Raw genomic sequence first — 19,248 nt, forward strand, 5'->3', positions numbered from 1 at the left:
TAGTGCTACAATCATCTACACCCTGATGGCAATCCCAGCACTGGTGTAAGCTAGTCAGAGCTGATGGTTTTCAGCTGGTCATGCTGGTTCTGGTACTGGTTGAGGAGCTGGTTAAGCTGGTGCAACACATCAAATAAAAAAGCCCTTTCTCAAATCATTTGTCTACTCCTCTTAATCTTGTAAGACAATATTTTTCAGTTCCGTCTCTCAGCTCATCACCAGTAGCTGGAATTTCCATCAGCACAGCTGTGATGAGCAGAAAAAAACCTCAAACATGTTTTTAAATTGGAGCAGGAAGTTTCCCAAGTGGTCTGATCATGACATGATTTTTGTTTGTATTAGTTCCTGGCAGCGAGAACAAAATTAATTGCTAATAATGTTATTCACAGAACTACATGCTGAATACTAGTAAAGTTATTTTCTTGACAGTTTGGATGGGCCATAAACTTCAACTCACCCAACAAGTACTTAGAAAAGAAAGAAATCTTGTCAATTCCAGTGTTTCTAACAAAATTTATTTAGAGCAGATGACAATGTTACAAAGATTGTCAGCCATTTTTAAATACAAGTTTCATCGGACAATGCTGGTCAGAAATCAGAACTTTTGTGAATATGTTTTTTTGTATATTGAATTAATGATCTTACCAAGACAGGACTAAAATATTTTATTTCTGGAGCTTTTTATTATCATCATCATGATGTCATCAATGGACGAGTGCAACAGTTTAAACACAAACTCTCAGACACACACCACATTATTACTAGAACTAGATTTCATTTTGGACTGCAGAGCATAACATGGTAAAAACAAGGAGGATCATGTCAATACAATAAATAAAGCCTCTGGCCTCCTGCAAGCCACTTATGCTGAAATGAAATGGTAAAACTCAGTTTTAAAATAGAATCTGATGTTTTAAAACAGTAAAACTTCTTAGTCTAGACCAGTGATTTTATTTATAACCTTTTATAGCGGACATCTCCAACTGTCTAAGAGCTGAAAATAATACACATTAAGCTATTAGTTCTGGTTTCTTAGGACCTGGGTTGAAAACCACTGGTGTAGACCAATGATCCTGGCAATACAGCCTGCAGGACCCACTGCCATCTCCAGGTAGACTTAAGGGTCTAGTTTGCAATCCCCACAGTACCCAGTAGCCCTTGTGACCTACAGGACTGCTGCAGGAGCGGTCTGACTTTAGTCAATAAGAAAGTGTGAACTGTAATTTTCATTGGTCGAGGAACAGAGGTTATCTACCTGTGCCCCCTAATTATTTTGTCTGTCGCTACTTGTCAAAGACATCTTTCAGGTCTGTTGTGTTTAAAAAGTATGTTGATATGACAAAGAGAAGGGGGTTACTATAATTAAACACAGCCTCACACATGTATTTCAGTAGTTGCCTTGTTCAGGCCCCTTGGTTGGAAAACTGGTCACCTATATATTAAAATCCTCCCAGTTCGGGCAATGATATTTATCATTCTGTGACAGGCACCGTTATTACACTATGCACATTTTCATGTTCATGCAAACCAAGTTCCAGGAAAAATATAGAAACAAAAACTTTACAGAACCTGGATCTGTTTCTGGAAGTTTGAACAAACTGACAGCCTATGAAAGGTCACCAGCTGATTTGGTGTATTTTGATCCTTCCAATTTGAAGACCCTTTTGGTGCTGTAACCGTTCATGTCCATGCCCTGCAGTGCTAGTGTGTGGTTGTGTCGTGGTTCGCTTTGTTTTAAACAATGCAAACTTGTACGTTGTTGCTGGTCCAGCTTAAATTTTCTGCTAGCTCCTACAAATTAAAAAAAGTTCATTCTAAGCTCCAGAGTAACGAGTCACTCTTTTCTTTAAGAGTCAATAAATTAAACGCCTTTCAATGGATGAAGGCTCTTTGCTAGAGTCACCCTACATACAGGACTATACAAAAGCTTCTAACTGTACTTCCCACCCCCAGAGATGTTGAAGGTCCGTGGAGATAGGGTTGTATACAATGTGTTGGTATATGCTCATGAATATGTATTGAAAAAAAAAAAAGTTAAGCGGCCCAGTGCAGGAGCTTTTTTGTTTGTTTCCTGTGGAGTTTATGTACAATAATTTATTTGGAGTAGTTATTCTAAAAACGTTTTTAAGATGACATGTCCTTCATGCGTTCAAGGAGGAAGTTCAGGATTTCGCAGGTAGACAGACTGGCATTGAGGATCGCTCAGGTCAGCTTGCTGGAGCCAGTCAGATCTTCAGGCTTTTCAGGGTGTCCAATCTCTTCTTGAGGAGCTCGCCAACTTCCTGCAGGGAATGCTGGTAGCTGCTCTGAACCTTCCCTCTGACGGCCTTCGTAAACTTCCTCTCAGCCTGGAAAAACAAGGGATGATGGGAAGAGGCTGTAAACATGACATTACGGGTCTCAGCTTCAGTAGAGCCTTTAATCTTGGTCTATTAAATCGATTCATCAGACCAGTTAAATGATGGATTCCAATGTATATAATGTGACACAATCCCACATCAGAATTCTATGCACAGTCGAGCATCAAAACATTCAGCCAAACTAAGCTCTACAAGACTGGGACAAGCACAGCTGTTTCAGTAAATGCATTATTAAGCCTTGACTTTGATTGAAAGTATTGACATTGCATTTGTTTGTATAACTCTAATAATCCCAGGATCTACTGTACATAATCACGTCTAGTAGCAGACTTGTAGTCGAGTCCTCCAAACCTTGAGTCCCGAGTCTATCATTCGAGTCCTTGAAACAAACTCAAATAAATTTTCATTCAACTAGTGGTAGTAGTGGGGGAACAGTTTACCTAACGGACATTGTCTGATATCCCACAGGAAAAATGCACAAATAATAAAAAATAAAAATACAAAAAAATGATTGACTTATTTTTTCTAGCTAGATTATTCTATTTCCATGTCTTTCAACATACAATGACACACTTATGAGATTGTGCTTCAGTTCATTTGATTTCAGACAATGTCTGTTATTTTTTATCTTTTACACAAAAACATATTATATTTATGTACTTCCCCTTTGTGTAGGTTCCTAATGGAATAAAAACATGAAGTTCACACAGACAGATTTCTACGTTGACGCTGCACAGCGTATTGTTAGTGTTTTTTCAGCATCCATAATAAATTATTTTCATTTTGGTAAATGAAGTGGTATTAAGTTATTCTGTCATTCTTTTTTTGCTATCAATCAGTCCTTCTGTCATATCAGTATGATATATCTGACTGTTTGATGGTAGGCAATTATCTATTTGAGACTTTACTGCTTAGTTTTACACTGAATTTGCCAGGTGAATTCACTGACGTTGCTTGCAAACAGTGATGGCGTGTGCTGGGAACGAGTGGAGATTAGAAGCAAAGCACAGATTCTAGTATTAACCCTTTGCAGTCCATTTATTAAATGCGCGTCAGGCACGCCAGGTCTAATTTATTTTCACACGCGCAGTTAATTTTATACGCGCTGTTTAAAAATATTTTTTTTCACAGTCAAACGGGTTTAAAAGGCCCTGCATAACAACAAAGCACTCACTAGGCATCTCCAGCCCTGCCCCACCCTTTCGTTCGCTATAGCTTTCACCTATGTAAGAAATAAATAATAATAATAATAATAATAATAATAATAATAGTCGTACATACCGATCAATCATCTCCTGATCACTCGTTTTATCACCAAACTCCTCAATAATGCGATCCAAGTGATTATTATATTACTATAACATCTCAGAAAAGCTCTGCAAATGTCCGTATTCTCTGTGCGCTGACGCACTATCAGCCAGCTTGTTTACTATGACTGCCCCCGTTATCTGATACCTGATACCATGTATGACTATTCATGATACGCCTTTTTTTTTTTTTTTTTTCCCCGACTTGTCTCGGCTCCTGTCGCTCCCACTCGGCCACTGAATGGTTTTCTTGGCTTTTTCCGGAGAAAAAACGACTAGAAACCCGTTTTTTGCGTTTCTATAATGATGTTGGACAGGGTCCGACAATCACCTGATAGGAATAATTGCAATGTCGGACCAGGTCCGACAATGGACCGCAAAGGGTTAATACAACTACAAGGGAGGGAAAGAACAGTATGCACCTTAACAGGATAAATCACATTCTGTAAATCAGATATCAGGACAGAAGTATGTATTGCCCCCCCATCTGCATATATTGCTGGAGATAGTTTCCAGACACTGTGCACGATTTTTAAAACTGAATCAACAACATCATTAAATACATGTAGTTCTCTTGCTCTGCCCCTCCTACCATGCACTGGACTTGCCTGACCTACTGGATCCTCAGCTATTGCACTACTAATATATCATTGTAGATATAACTTGTTGCATCCTAGTTCTTATTGTATTTTAGTAGTATTATTTGTACTTACTGTAGCCTATACTGTATTTAAATATGAATCTTGCATTGCAGCGCTGCCCTGTAACACCTGTAAATAGGAGAGAAGCGATCTAGCCCTCATCTCACTCACACTGTGGAAGTATAAGAGATACATTCGGACTGCTGCCTTTCTTTAACAAAACCAGTTTTCAGTTGATGGGTTAAAACGCTATCGAAGCAGTGTGGGTTGTGCTGGCTGACATTTACAACGAAGTAGAACTGGTCTGGGCTGTTTGTACAGAGCGCTTCCTGTAATCCTTCACAAATAAACTCCACCACATACTGTAGAACGGCTTACCAGAACTACTTATTTTACAGTAACAAATCACAATGGCTATGCGTATTATAATGTGTTGATATTCATTTGAGCTTTACAACATTTACTATACCCTATGAAAATGTTGCGTTAGTTATCGCTCAACCCAATTCATACAGTGAAGAGCTTTAAACTGATATTTTATACCTGCATGTTTAACAGAGGTCAATATGAAAATCCAGATTAACAACACTTTTTCAAAGAGATTATGTTTTGATGCGAGAGAGAATACAGAGACCAATGTGCGTGTGTAATACAATACCTCTTTTATATACAGAACAAGTGTGTTAACAGCATAAATATCTGCAGACATACCAAATTCAGTATCAGAGGGCATGAATACCATCTACTGTATATTGCATCTACCCTTCAACAGCAATAAGAGTCCTTAAATATTTGTGCTAACCATATCAAGTTCTCCATCTATATCTCAAAATGAAAGTAGGACGTGTTTGTTAGTACTGGTTAACGAACGGAGGATAACAAAGCTGGCTAATTACGCCATTATGTCAATGCAAATCTCCATGAAAATCAGAAGAGGGCTTCCCCTTCAACAGCTCACTCAGTCAAGCTGCATTAGTCAATGTCTCTGCTTATTATGTGGGATGCTTTGACAAGGTCTTTTGCAGACTACATCTGCACAATCAAGGGAAACTTTTACAGCCAATTAGAAAAAAGCCACGAGGAGACGACCTCATCAGGTACGATAGTACATTTAGCCATGAATATTTACAACAGCCATCAGTGCAGAAATAAGTGTTGACAAAAGGCTATTTGTGTGGGATTAGGGTCAAACTTCTATACAGTAATAAAAAATAAACAAAAACCCTGTTTAATCATCTTTCATGAGTTGAATGCCTTCTGTTAAACACCCGAAGCCTTGAAGCCTAGAGCAGGGGTCTCAAACTATATCTGATGGCAAACCAAGACCCTCACTTACATACGACCCCACCCCTAGCAGTCTGACATCACACACAAGTTACCTTAAACAAGGTTACATGGGAAAGAGCAAGAGGCAGTGTTGTGAGAAGCAATGCAGTTCCAGATTTCGTGCCGTATCGATGAGGTTAAAAGCTGTGTACCCATAGTGGTTAAGACGCTTGCTTGCATAGATGCTCTTTTGCATGATTGTGATCAATTTACATCAAAAACCTAGACTAGAGGGCTGATATTTTTGGCTTAAGGCAATCCACCTTCCTAAATACGTGAAAACACTTTCAGTCTAAGAAGGTGCTGCAGGATGAACTGTTAGGAGGATCTTACCTCAGACAGTGCGCTGTCCTCCAGAGACAGGCTTTCAAGCTTCAGTGCAGTGAGAGTAATTTCCAGCCCTTTAATGTGATCAAGAACCTCGGAGATTAAAGTCTGTAGCGATGCAACATATTCCTGGTAACGGGTAAACACAGGAGGCTGTGGACGGAAATAAAATCCTTCAGAAAGTACATGTTTACGGCTACATCAATGATTTGCAAGTTAATCATAAATACCTGGAAAAAACTTTTTTTTTTTTTAATGGGGTTTTATAGCACTGAGGAAATCACCCTGCATTGCATCAACCACCTATCTGTTACGCCTTATGGGAGTGGTGGACACAAAGCACGGAAATCCCCTGGCACTATTTAAAAAAAAAAAAAAAATACAAAATATATAATCTGTGCCAAAGATAGGTAGACAAAAGATTTGACTAATGCCTTCTTCAATGTCATCCAAGTTTGACTTTCATGGCGGTGTTTTAAAGTGATAAAAAATATATTTTGCCCCCACGATTATGCCATGTGGCTACCAGAAAACACAGTGCTATCCAGAACAGGACTCCACATTAAAACACAAGTGGCCTCTTTAGAAACGACCTCATGATGAATGTGCTAAGAAGATCCAACGTCTTGTTTGGCTCAGTACATATACTGTTCAGAAGGTAACAGCAGAGTCAAACCAGTAGCATTCAAGCAGTCCCCGAGAATCCTGCAGTACCGTTGCTGTATTGGTCTCCTTTTTCTTCTTCTTCTTTTTCTGTAAATTGGACTTCAGAGGCCGAAGAACATTAGCACAGTAACTCGACACCCACAGGACAATGGAGATGGTCTGGAAGAAAACACAGCATGGCTGACATTAGAAACAGAATGGCCCTATTGACGACATGCTACAAACAAGACCCACTGAATCCATTCTGTCCTCCAATCAGAGATATGCTATGTATACAAAAGGGAAAGCCTGGTGTGGACTGCAAGACAAACCATGCCTCTGTTAGCAGGGATGAAAAGACGACTCCCATTGCATAGCACTTTGATCCATTCCTGGTTCTACTTGGAGTTCAATAGGTCACCTGAACTTGTTACCAATACACTGGGGCTAATCAAGAACATGTTGAAATCTGGAATGGGTGAAACTGCTCTGCAAGTCTTATTTCCATCTCTGGTTAGGGATTTACAAATGCTCAAGTTCCCCATTATTGTGGTCTTTGATTAAACATGATTAAAGACTGTTCTATTAGGATTCAGTTTTCTTCTGTTTCCAAAAAGCAAAATAAGACAGAAACTCACCTCAACAAAGAAGACTAGATTTTCTAAAATGGAGGGTTTGGTTTTACACTGGCTGTCCTTAACTTCCAACAGATCCCCTTTGCATTTATTAAATATGTCTGGAGAGAGAGAGAGAGAGAGAGAGAGAGAGAGAGAGAGAGAGAGAGAGAGAGAGAGAGAGAGAGAGAGAGAGAGAGAGAGAGAGAGAGAGAGAGAGAGAGAGAGAGAGAGAGAGAGAGAGAGAGAGGAGAATGCATTCATATTTCATGAAGTTGCTGCAATTCAGTGGCTCACTGAATATTGCACAGAAATGCATGTCTCTAAGACAGCAATCTCTAACTTTCCAAAGTGTATACCAACATGCTGTTTAGGGAGTTACCAAAAAAATAAGATTATTATATAGGTGGATTAATTTCAGAATAGGAAATGTTACACATTTAGATGTTGGAAACCAGAGCTTGTTTACTTGACAGTGGCGCCAATTAATGGCTCTGGCAATGAGGGACGAGAACACTGAAGTGCTACAGCAGATCAGACACTGCCACCTGCTGACAAACAACTGTAATAAAATGAGCAGACAGAGGCAATTACAGTAGGAGTGACAGTCTACACTACAGCAGTTTTACTGAATGGACCCAGTGTAAAATCTTATTAGTCAAGAGTTTCACCTGCAATGAAATAAAACATTACCTGCTTGAATACACGCTGATGTCACACTCTTTTTAAATTTTAAACTTACCTTTTAACTGTACTAATAAAGATTTCAGACTGTTCCCTATGCTCTCTTGGACTTCGGTTGTGTCGTCTGAAAGAAAGGAGATGCTTCTGTGACAGAGGCAGTGATACAACAGACAGGATGAAATGACACACCTCTCCTTCAAACCTTACCCATGCCGTTTGCGTCCAGATCATAAACGTCACTAACAAACTGGAAGGCGCTCGTCTGACACTGGAAGCACCCGCTGGCGAGGGCGGGGGCGAGGCGTGTGGAGGGAGGGCCGAGGAACGGGTACTGCAGGACAAGAGTGGGGTACTGAGTACAGGGGACACGTACAGATCACGCATTCAGTCAGAAGTGTACATGGCAGCATGCAATATGAAATACTACAGTTATAGACCTTGTTCATCTTTTCTCCCCTTGTACACAATGGTGTCTATTTTAATTATCTCAACAAGGACAGACATTAATACTGCCGCCCTAAAATGTATAAGCCTGCTTTGCTGTCTACCTCTTTCATGTAGCATTACAGAGAAGCCTTGTTAGTAACGCTGTATACAAAACGAGCACCAGACCCTGCTGTAAAACTGATGCATACATAGACATAGTCAGGCCGGTTGAGGGTGCCCTACCTGCACGTTCCTCTCTGAAAAGCTCTTCCCCGACTCCAGAGCAAAGTGCAGTTGTTTGAGCAGCGAGCGCAGCGTGTTGGGTTTGCACTCCACTCCATTCTGAGAGTTGTTTGGTTCGACGGTGTGGTTGAGAGTCGCCAGGGCAGCGATCAGGCGCAGGGTCAGGGAGCGAATCCGCAGCCACAGCGTCTCCTCCTCCAGAGACCAGCGCCTGTGCTCTTCAGAGAGCTGCCTGGGAAACAACACACAGCACCAACACAATCAGACTGGCCTCAAACATCTACAGCTACAGCCAAACGTTTTGCATCACCCGACAGAATGAACTCATTTTGCTTCATAAAGTGAATGAATAATGTGACGTTAACATATTGAATTACATACCGCTTTGCAGTTTTCCATATACTTATCAAAAAACTAACAAATTAAGGAAATGTGACATTTTGAAAATTAACAAGAAATACAAGAAATACCGTACTACTATTACGCCTTCCGGTAGACTTTTGCAATATGATTTTGTAGTTTCTTTGACTACATGATGTTAAATAAAATATCTAAATTATGTTCACACATATACAGCTCTGGAAAAAATTAAGAGACCACTGCAAAATTATCAGTTTCTCTGGTTTTACTATTTATAGGTATGTGTTTGGGTAAAATGAACATTTTTGTTTTATTCTATAATCTACTGACAACATTTCTCCCAAATTCCAAATAAAAATATTGTCATTTAGAGCATTTATTTGCAGAAAATGACAACTGGTCAAAATAACAAAAAAGATGCAGTGTTGTCAGACCTCGAATAATGCAAAGAAAATAAGTTCATATTCATTTTTAAACAACACAATACTAATGTTTTAACTTAGGAAGAGTTCAGAAATCAACATTTGGTGGAATAACCCTGATTTTCAAGCACAGCTTTCATGCGTCTTGGCATGCTCTCCACCAGTCTTTCACATTGATGTTGGGTGACTTTATGCCACTCCTGGCGCAAAAATTCAAGCAGCTCGGCTTTGTTTGATGGCTTGTGACCATCCATCTTCCTCTTGATCACATTCCAGAGGTTTTCAATGGGGTTCAGGTCTGGAGACTGGGCTGGCCGTGACAGGGTCTTGATCTGGTGGTCCTCCATCCACACCTTGATTGACCTGGCTGTGTGGCATGGAGCATTGTCCTGCTGGAAAAACCAATTCTCAGAGTTGGGGAACATTGTCAGAGCAGAAGGAAGCAAGTTTTCTTCCAGGACAACCTTGTACTTGGCTTGATTCATGCGTCCTTCACAAAGACAAATCTGCCCGATTCCAGCCTTGCTGAAGCACCCCCAGATCATCACCGATCCTCCACCACATTTCACAGTGGGTGCGAGACACTGTGGCTTGTAGGCCTCTCCAGGTCTCCGTCTAACCATTAGACGACCAGGTGTTGGGCAAAGCTGAAAATTGGACTCATCTGGGGGTGCTTCAGCAAGGCTGGAATCGGGCAGATTTGTCTTTGTGAAGGACGCATGAATCAAGCCAAGTACAAGGTTGTCCTGGAAGAAAACTTGCTTCCTTCTGCTCTGACAATGTTCCCCAACTCTGAGGATTGGTTTTTCCAGCAGGACAATGCTCCATGCCACACAGCCAGGTCAATCAAGGTGTGGATGGAGGACCACCAGATCAAGACCCTGTCACGGCCAGCCCAGTCTCCAGACCTGAACCCCATTGAAAACCTCTGGAATGTGATCAAGAGGAAGATGGATGGTCACAAGCCATCAAACAAAGCCGAGCTGCTTGAATTTTTGCGCCAGGAGTGGCATAAAGTCACCCAACATCAATGTGAAAGACTGGTGGAGAGCATGCCAAGACGCATGAAAGCTGTGCTTGAAAATCAGGGTTATTCCACCAAATGTTGATTTCTGAACTCTTCCTAAGTTAAAACATTAGTATTGTGTTGTTTAAAAATGAATATGAACTTATTTTCTTTGCATTATTCGAGGTCTGACAACACTGCATCTTTTTTGTTATTTTGACCAGTTGTCATTTTCTGCAAATAAATGCTCTAAATGACAATATTTTTATTTGGAATTTGGGAGAAATGTTGTCAGTAGTTTATAGAATAAAACAAAAATGTTCATTTTACCCAAACACATACCTATAAATAGTAAAACCAGAGAAACTGATAATTTTGCAGTGGTCTCTTAATTTTTTCCAGAGCTGTATATATATATATATAATTTTTGTAATTGTCTCTTTCCTAAAATTCTAGGCGATGCAAAACGTTTGACCATAGCTGTACATAAATCTTCAGGAAAAGAAAGAGTAGTGATACCTGTCCTTTGGATCCCAGCTGGCAAGAACAGTCAAATCCCGATTGTCCCTCATATCATTCCAGGGAATATCATCCTCTTCAGGACACAGACCCATGGATTTAATATTCTCCTCCAAGCTGGATAATCTGTCAAAAGCAGCAGAGTCATTAGTGGTTTGGTTCCGTTTCTTAAAGAATTCCTATTACACTATAATTTAGTCTATTGATACCCTCTTACTATCCTTCCATCCACAACATTCAAAGACATTCTATGTGTATGTAAACTTACATATTTGCTTCAAGGAAAAGGTCTAACAGCATCCTTTCTGTGCGAACTTGAGCGAAATGCAGTGAGCTGTTTAGCCTGTTCCGGAAGGCAATGAATTCAGGGATTTTTTCAAATGCACCATACTTATATGCTTGAATGATATATTCTGAGGTCTAAAAACAAACAAAAAAAAAAAAGAAAATTCAAGTAAATCAGTTAAAAAAAACACAGCGATGTACAAAACCTCCACATCTTAAATACAACAGGAATATATGTTATTTTCCAATGCAGCCTGATTGCTTACCAAAAAGCTGACTGGGTGCTGGACAAGCGGACTGGGCTTCACTCAAGACATCACACAGGTGCAGCATTTCAACGATCGCACCCTGAACTGATGAGCTAATGTATTGCTAAAGCTTTTCAAGTAAGCAGTAACATCCATACTTACATCTTTTTGGTTGGAGTGGAAAAACCTGAGTGAAAAATTACAGGACTGAGAAGAAGCAGCAAACTGACCCAAGGACTCTGCGTAGCGCGTCAGCAGGTACCTGCAAAGCAAGCTCAATTAAAAAGGGGAACATGAAGCCAGTTGGCTGTTTACTAACTAATCTAAACCCACGATCAAATGGGAGACTAGATACTTGAATACAGTGTTTCCTGCAATACAAGCATTCCAAGGCCATGTTAAAACAGCTCTGGTCAATATATGCTGCCATCTAGTGTCAATCTTACCACCACCTTTAAAATGAACAGTTGTTACAGAACACTCTTCCGACACCTTGACATGGCTGCTGTTGAAAAGAGCATTTACTGCAGAGAGCCATGGGATTGCTACTGTAGTCAAGCTTTGTTGCATTACATGAAATTATAATCTTGTTTCCAGTTCTGTGCCTCCACCTGCCAGGCTGCATTGCTAGGAGGTGATGTTGTCACAAAAGTGACCGAGAGCATATGCCTATAAAAAGTTGTAGTATTAAAGACTGCTCGCACCCACCCTATGGTATCGTGCTGTACGTGCTTGGCGTCCAGGCTAGAGTAAAGGTCCACAACAGGCTCAAATGCCCCCAGTCGGCAGAAGATGAGAATGAGCAGCAGCTTAAACTGGGCGTTGGAGGGGCTTTGAATCAGACCTTCTTCCAACAGCCCGAGACATTGCCACAGAGACCACTCTTCACCTGCAAATCAAAAGAGACTTTCAGTCTAACAAAGACACCTATCCATTATCATCCCTGGACATACAGAACACTTAACAGGCACACACAAGGAAATGTACAGGCTCTGTACAATTATCCTGCAAATCACTGGAATAGTTCACATAGACAACACTTAATTCCAAAGAGATACTTCACCTACCGGTCTCCGCCCACATATCGATTAACACATGGGCAGCAAGAAGACAATACACATCCGAGTACTGCAGTTCAGTTTTCAAGCTGGACTTTCCTGTTTGAAGAAAGAAAAGTTTTCTTACAACCTAGTAAAACAGACCGGAGGCTGCCTTTTTAAAAATGTGAATTGTTTTTACACAGAAAACTCATTCCCACCTGAAGGAAGCCTCAGCTTACCGAATTCCAGCCCGTGTCGGTACCTCGTCTTCAGTTCGTGAATCAAGCTGAGTTTGTGCTCCCGGTCCATGGCGTGGTGAAGGCCCAGGGACCGGGCCAGCTGCACCACACAAAGGTGTCTCTGCAGGGCTTTGGTGTCGGCAGGCAGCGCAATGGCGTCCTCTGCAGGTGCAGTGAGGGGAACCGTCTCCATCACCCTGTTAATGAACTGGGGTAGAGGAGAGAACCACAGAACAATTCGAATCTTTACACAAGCATGGTGCCCCAATCCATTTATCTTTGACGCCACTGACAATCTTTTTATACTGGATACCCCTGCAGTTGAAGCAGTCTTTTGTAGCTATGGGTTAAAACTTCACTTCATATGGGATAAGACTGCATACAGAGTTTTGAATTGCTTCTGGTCTAATTAAATATCGCAACTATGAACTGCAACTGTAAGAAGAAATTAGGAGAGCCAGCAAAAATAATACAAATTGAAGAGACGGATCAAATAAATATCAGTTTATAGCAACAGTGATAAATAAGAACTCAAATTTTGAAGTCCACCTGTACATGCTGGTCAGGTGCCAAAAGGTCCAGAAATATCTTGAGATCAGAAATGCAGCAGGGTTTGTCCCCGAACTTCTCAAAGTACTGGAACATGAGCTCGTGGGGCTCTCCTAGAGACGGAGAAAAAGAAATTCAGCAAGAGAGCAAGAGAGCAAGAGAGGGTTTGTCTTGACCTCAAACTTATTATGGGTATTTCTTTTTGTAGTTCGTTTCAGATGTGCATGTAGAAAATTGTCCCAGTTCCCCCTCGTTCGTGTTGGGAGCATGGCACCCTGTGCTGGGCTTACCCAGCTCCTTCTCCTCTGGGCTGCCCCTCTGTCTGAGTCTCTGGATCAGCTCCAGTCTGGCCAGGTATGGTCCCCGCAGCTGTCGGGATCCTTTCGTCTCCTCCGCGGAAATCCTGTCCAGAACGAATTTAATAGCTTGTGCTACAGAGGATTCCACTTCACCTTCCAACGAACTGGGAAACAAAAAACACAAAACCAACCCAGGATTCATTTGTTAAAACAAAAACGTGCCACTGTTTTATAGCACCAGTATATTAAAAACAGACATCGCTGGAACACAATACAATACTCACTGCTCGCCTTCTTCAGGTGGGGACCAGGACTCATCAATCACATGGAAGAGGGAATCAAAGTAGGACAGGAAGAACTGCCAGTCATCTGGGCTGAAAGGTCACAGCAGGGTCATGCTGAATCATTATACACAAATACATTTCCTGTATAAAAGCATCTATAAACAAAGCCGCATAAATATTAGATAGGGTGTCAATATTTGGGATTTTATGTCTCACAAAAGTCACAACTGAATTTAGTGTAAAAGCCATGAAAACAAAAGCTGCAAGCAAACAGCTCAGTCATATTGTTGGATCACCACCATCTGAATATATTAATATATAAAGAAATTGCGAAAAGCAGTTGCATTCGTCAAGCAGTGACCTCCGTGCTGATTTAAAGAGAGACAGTTGGTGAATGGGATGCCTCTAAGAAAAAATACGAAAGTGATAAGAACATCATCTGAAAGAAGCAGCAGGTATGGAATCAAACAGGAACAGAATACAAGCAATAAAAAGACGTTGAGAAGAGGGGGCTGGGATAATATGACATGGTTCCAAGGTGACTCCAGTGCAGAGAGCTCACTTTGTCAGTAAGAGTTTTCTGGAGAGCGCATTGCACTCAGGCCATCGGTCCAGTTTCTTGTAGAGAGCCATGCACTTGTTCTCCCGGCTCTGCAGCTCGCTGGTCAGCTTCTCTGAAACACAACGAGTGCCGTCTGTAACAACAATGGCTCACACTACACCGTGATTTCATTGCAGGGGTTCAAACAACCCACTGTGATGAAGACTCGCACTCTCTTAAAACACTGGAATGCCATGCATTAAAACAAATCAAATCTCAATTGTAAAATGTACTTACAATGATCTACTCTACTACAATAGAGTATGTGGTGAGCTGAGAAAGCTGTTAACAAAGTCCTCACTTGAGCATGTTACTGTTCACCCCAGAAGTGTGCAGTCATGAAGAAAGCTAGCTCTCTCAATGCTTGGTCTCACTGCTTACCTCCTAGCTTCCCCCTCACCACCTCCAGAGCCTCCACGTATTTTCCTAGCCGCTCCAGAATCATGAAATAAAGCTGAACCTGTCAAGATGAACAAATGTAAACAGGCCATAGACAAACTGCTGCCACCTTCGGTAGGTCTGACTGCAGCGAGACCATTGGAGTGATTCTGAACTATGACAAGTGAGCAGGTATCAGGAAGCAGAGGCTACTTTCCATCTACAGCGAGGTCTTTGAAAAATCAGTGTATTCCAACTTGAAGTATAAAATACAAAGCATTAAAAAAAAAGAACCAAAAGATCTTCAGAAAAGGGGGATCAGTAATCCTATTGCTAGTGCTAATACTCCTTTAAGAGCTGTGCGTTCCCCTCTGTAGTTTGAACTCACTTCAGCCTCTGCCTCAATCTTCTCCTCTTTGACCATCTTCGCCACCATCCTCTCAGCCAGCGGCAGGAACATGGTCTTCGACAGCTTCTCGTCACGCGCAGAGATCGCCTGCACGAACAGCAGAAAGGAGTAATCAACAGGGCAAGGCTTGTGAAACACCTGCTGATTACTGAGGGAAGCCACACTTACCTGCATCACTAAACTCATCACTGACCAGAAGTAGTAGGGGTTCTTGGGAACAATCTTGTAAAGTGCCATTCCAGCCTACAACATCAATATAGAAAAATGAAAAAGGATTCTGCAATAGCTCATTCATTCATTAAAGTCAGAATTGGTGTTGCTTCATTTTTGATATAATGGTGAACATACACTAGATAGTTCAACACTCTGAATCCTTCTGTTGCATTACAGGTACCATACTGTCCATGGGCTTCACTGCACTACAGCACCATAGGGACTGATGACAGGTCAAGTGAGGTGATTACATTTGTGTAGCTGTTCTGAAGACTTGAATACAAAATGAACACAATTTCATTTTGGGTAAAATGACACAAATTAGAACCTTTTTTATGATGGATTATGACAGCATTACGCATCTTCACTGTTTTGACAATGTCAGTCTTATTTCTAATTTGGTATTTTCTTTTTTAAATCATTCAGTCTGCTATTTACTCAGCAAGGCGCAGCTATTAATGTCTGGTTTCAGCTGGGGTCCTGCAACTTCCCCACAACAGGACTGCAGGAAGTGAAGACACACTGCCAAGGTCATACGGAGTGTCTGAGCGGGTATTAAATATCATGATCTCCTAGCTTAGCCCTGTGCGTCACCCATCAGAACACAAATCTGTATATTTAAGCAAGGGTTGACAGCACCCCCACAAAGTTCCTAACCCCACCCTCAACATGTTCACACAATGTACACACAGGAGATCAACAAATGAGTTGTACCAAATACTTCTACATCCCAGACACACAGGAGGATTTGAGTTGATAATACCATGCCATGTGCCATATAGTTCCCAAGAGCTGGAAGAAAGATTCACTGCTTGTTCAATATCTCTGCATTTCAGATCACTGCACATTATGATGCGTGAATGTATTTATTTAAAGCAAACCCACCTGTTGCATCTTCTTGTACTCCCCTACCCGTGCGTAAGCCATGAAGAGATGAGAGTGATACTCTTCACTGCTGGGCACTTTCTTCACAGCAACTTCATACAGTTTGGTCACCAACTCCGCTAAAGTGAACCAGATAAAAACAGAATACATCTTTAAGCTTCTTCAAGCCGGTAATGGCAACTTAGAGACAGTAGGAACAACATGATGTTAACAAGGAAACTCACGTCTGTGCATTTCCCTGTAGAGGATGGTCAACGCTTGCAGAGAGTTATCATCTGTGGGTTCCAGAGCAGTGACTTCCTGTGCCAAGGTGAAGGCCTCGTCCTGTTTGCCCGTCCGCTGTAAACCTATCGCCTTCAGGACCTGCAAGAAGACACCTTCAGTCATCAAGCTGCATTCAAAATCTGAACGCAAAAAAATGGACATGCTGCATTCAATATGAAACTGATTAGCAACATACAATACTACTTGGTTGCCAGTGTGCTAAAAGGCAAATAAAGGATGTCAGATTTGTTTCCAGTACTGGATATAACTGCATTAAGTGTTGTCCCTAGTTTCGAAACAGGGCTGAACAAACCAAAGGTTTGTAAAAACAGAAAAAGCTCTGAACAAAAGCCAGAGCCAGTATGATGGACACATTTTCAAACCAAAGCACCTTGAATTACAGTTTCTAGAGCTGGCTCTACACCTAAGCAGCAATCATTTTATATTTCTTTGCTTTGAAAGGCACTTTGTGCAATTTGCTATTAGCTAGTGGGAACCGTTGCAAGCAAACACACTGTCCACCATCTGCCTGCTGATTGCACATGGCTCTACTCTGTGCAAATGCTTAAGAGGGCAGCCGTCAACTCAAGTACACAAGCTGGTTGCTAGGTGTGGACCTGGCTTCGTGCATGTCGAAGGATCATTAAATACTTGAATATTAAACTCCTGAAGTGGTGCTGCCATGCACGCCCACTCACTTTAGCACAGTAAAGATCCTTGTGCTTCTTGAGCAGCTTGTCGGCTTGCTGGATTGCCATCTTGTTATTGCCATTGTCCAGGTAATCTGCAAGAGAAGCATCGCATTTCCAGTGTGAATTACCAGACAGTGACCGCTTCTAGATTGCTTTTCCCATTGTAAATGCTCACGGAGATGGAGATTAGACATTGGCTGGTAGTAAAGGGTCACACACAGGTGGTGATAATGCAAAATTCATCTTTCCTTTGCCTATCAATAAGATAGAATACGCCATGCTGACACTGCAGATTGTACAAAGGACATCTACAAGAGATTTTTGTAGCACAAGAGCAGGGATTTTATCAAATCAAACCAAAGCAAAACGATGCGGTTCCTCCTGTCCTCCTGTCTAATAACCACCTTGTTTGCAAGTCAGTAGGACTAACTAGTAACCTCCTGTTTATTGATCCTGCCCAGTTCCCTGCTATAATCACTAGAGTGAAATGTCATGTCAGGCTTTAAATATGGCATAGCAAAGCTGTGTGCCACACACTGCAGACATTACCCATGGAAAAGGCTGAAATCTAAACTGTCTAAACCATTTAAAAGACATTCTCATGAAACGCTGCAGCAATGAACATCAATAACAAGATTATTCTCAACAGTATAAACGGTATGGGTTTTGCCAAAAAGCTGTCTATATAACCCTGCCCCAGACTGAGGGACACTATGCATGGATTAAATGTAGCAGAAATGTTTAAATGTTTAACCACATTTGATGAAACCTTGGCTGATATCTGTAAACTTGCTGCCACTATACAAAGATTAAATCTAGACGTGTGTGCCAGTTAAACAAACGTCGTTCACGGTACATTACGATGGTTACAAAACTAACATTAGCCACAAAAAACCACTCCATTACTCTGGGAAAGCAGCGTGACAGCAAAGACTTTACAGTAACCGCTTTGAAAAGTCTTCCTGGGTTAACAACTACACACACTAGCGAGCTAGATTCGCTGTACTAGAGGCAGAGCTAATACGTCGAGTACTACTAGAAAATATTCATTCATTTATATATATATATTACACACATACACAATCTGGTGTGATAACTTTCAGTTTTGTTAAGGACAACTGGTGAAAATACATGTAAACATTAAACTCTTTACACTATGGCTGTCCTACCTTGCTACCGTACCGGCTGCTCAAGAATTTACGCAGGGCACAGTAAAATATTACCAAGTTTAACACATGCTGTCCCATATTTCATACACTAAGTAACAACTGCAACGGGTTCATCAACATGTCTAGAGATTGTCAAGTTAACAACACGACTGTCTCCTAACTGATCTGAAACAACAACAAAAAAATGCAGTTTAGCGCCACAAATAAAAACACCAACTACATATTTCACATAAGCAACCATTCACTGATTGCAAAAATCAGCCTTCCACGTGCGGTTGTTGGACCGATCAGCTCACTTAAACGCTTTAAAAAAAACACAGGCATTAGAGAAGAGCCACAGGAGGAAGATACCGGTTATTCGGTACAAGGGTCACCCGATTCCGAGGCTGCGGTCGTGGCCTGCAGTCTGTTTTGCACACCTTTGTATTTACAAATCCCTTTACCGGAGCTTAACCGAGATCTGGGAGGGGCCCGAAACGGGCGCTATGTTATTAAAAATCCACACTTGTAACGAGTCTTTGAATTACTCAAAGCAGTACACCGTTACCGTAAATCGGTCTAAGCCTCCTGTCGTTAGGATCTTGCACATGGCCCCTCGCCGCCATGATGGGATATCAGACTGCAAACGGAGCATGCGCGGTGAAAGCTGCTCGGGGAGTATTAGAGAAACAGGCTCGGGTCATTCTACCTGGACAACAGATAGGAAATATTCATTTAGATACGTTTAGGTACTGTACTTCCATAGCTACAATGCAGTTTGTCCGTGAAAATAAGTTACACACAAACATACTTGTTTTAATGCTGTTTTTTTTT

The 19,248-nt window shown here is 41.3% G+C and overlaps 1 protein-coding gene across 4 annotated transcripts; it reads right to left on the reverse strand.

The window, feature by feature from the left end:
• Positions 1–499: 499 nt before the first annotated feature.
• Positions 500–19,119, reverse strand: LOC117426951 (N-alpha-acetyltransferase 25, NatB auxiliary subunit-like). Of its 4 annotated transcripts, none has more exons than XM_034925529.2 (24): positions 18,983–19,119; positions 17,273–17,358; positions 16,535–16,673; positions 16,311–16,429; positions 15,381–15,455; positions 15,192–15,299; positions 14,807–14,885; positions 14,387–14,498; positions 13,825–13,914; positions 13,532–13,704; positions 13,242–13,354; positions 12,693–12,900; positions 12,481–12,570; positions 12,122–12,302; positions 11,576–11,675; positions 11,149–11,300; positions 10,881–11,006; positions 8,574–8,805; positions 8,112–8,235; positions 7,963–8,028; positions 7,245–7,342; positions 6,676–6,786; positions 5,968–6,114; positions 500–2,348 (listed from the first exon to the last, which is right to left on the reverse strand). In XM_034925529.2, exons 1-24 carry the CDS (start codon positions 19,038–19,040, stop codon positions 2,226–2,228), a joined length of 2,910 nt encoding a protein of 969 aa, XP_034781420.2. In that variant the 5' UTR covers positions 19,041–19,119; the 3' UTR covers positions 500–2,225. The 4 variants fall into 4 exon arrangements, with proteins under 4 accessions (XP_034781420.2, XP_034781419.2, XP_058889219.1 ...); XM_034925528.2 differs by having other exon boundaries at positions 12,672–12,900; positions 18,983–19,118; XM_059033236.1 differs by lacking the exon at positions 18,983–19,119 and adding an exon at positions 18,855–18,966 and having other exon boundaries at positions 12,672–12,900.
• Positions 19,120–19,248: the final 129 nt, after the last annotated feature.

Source organism: Acipenser ruthenus, chromosome 11 (assembly GCF_902713425.1).
Source record: "Acipenser ruthenus chromosome 11, fAciRut3.2 maternal haplotype, whole genome shotgun sequence".
In the NCBI taxonomy this organism is placed as follows: domain Eukaryota; kingdom Metazoa; phylum Chordata; class Actinopteri; order Acipenseriformes; family Acipenseridae; genus Acipenser; species Acipenser ruthenus.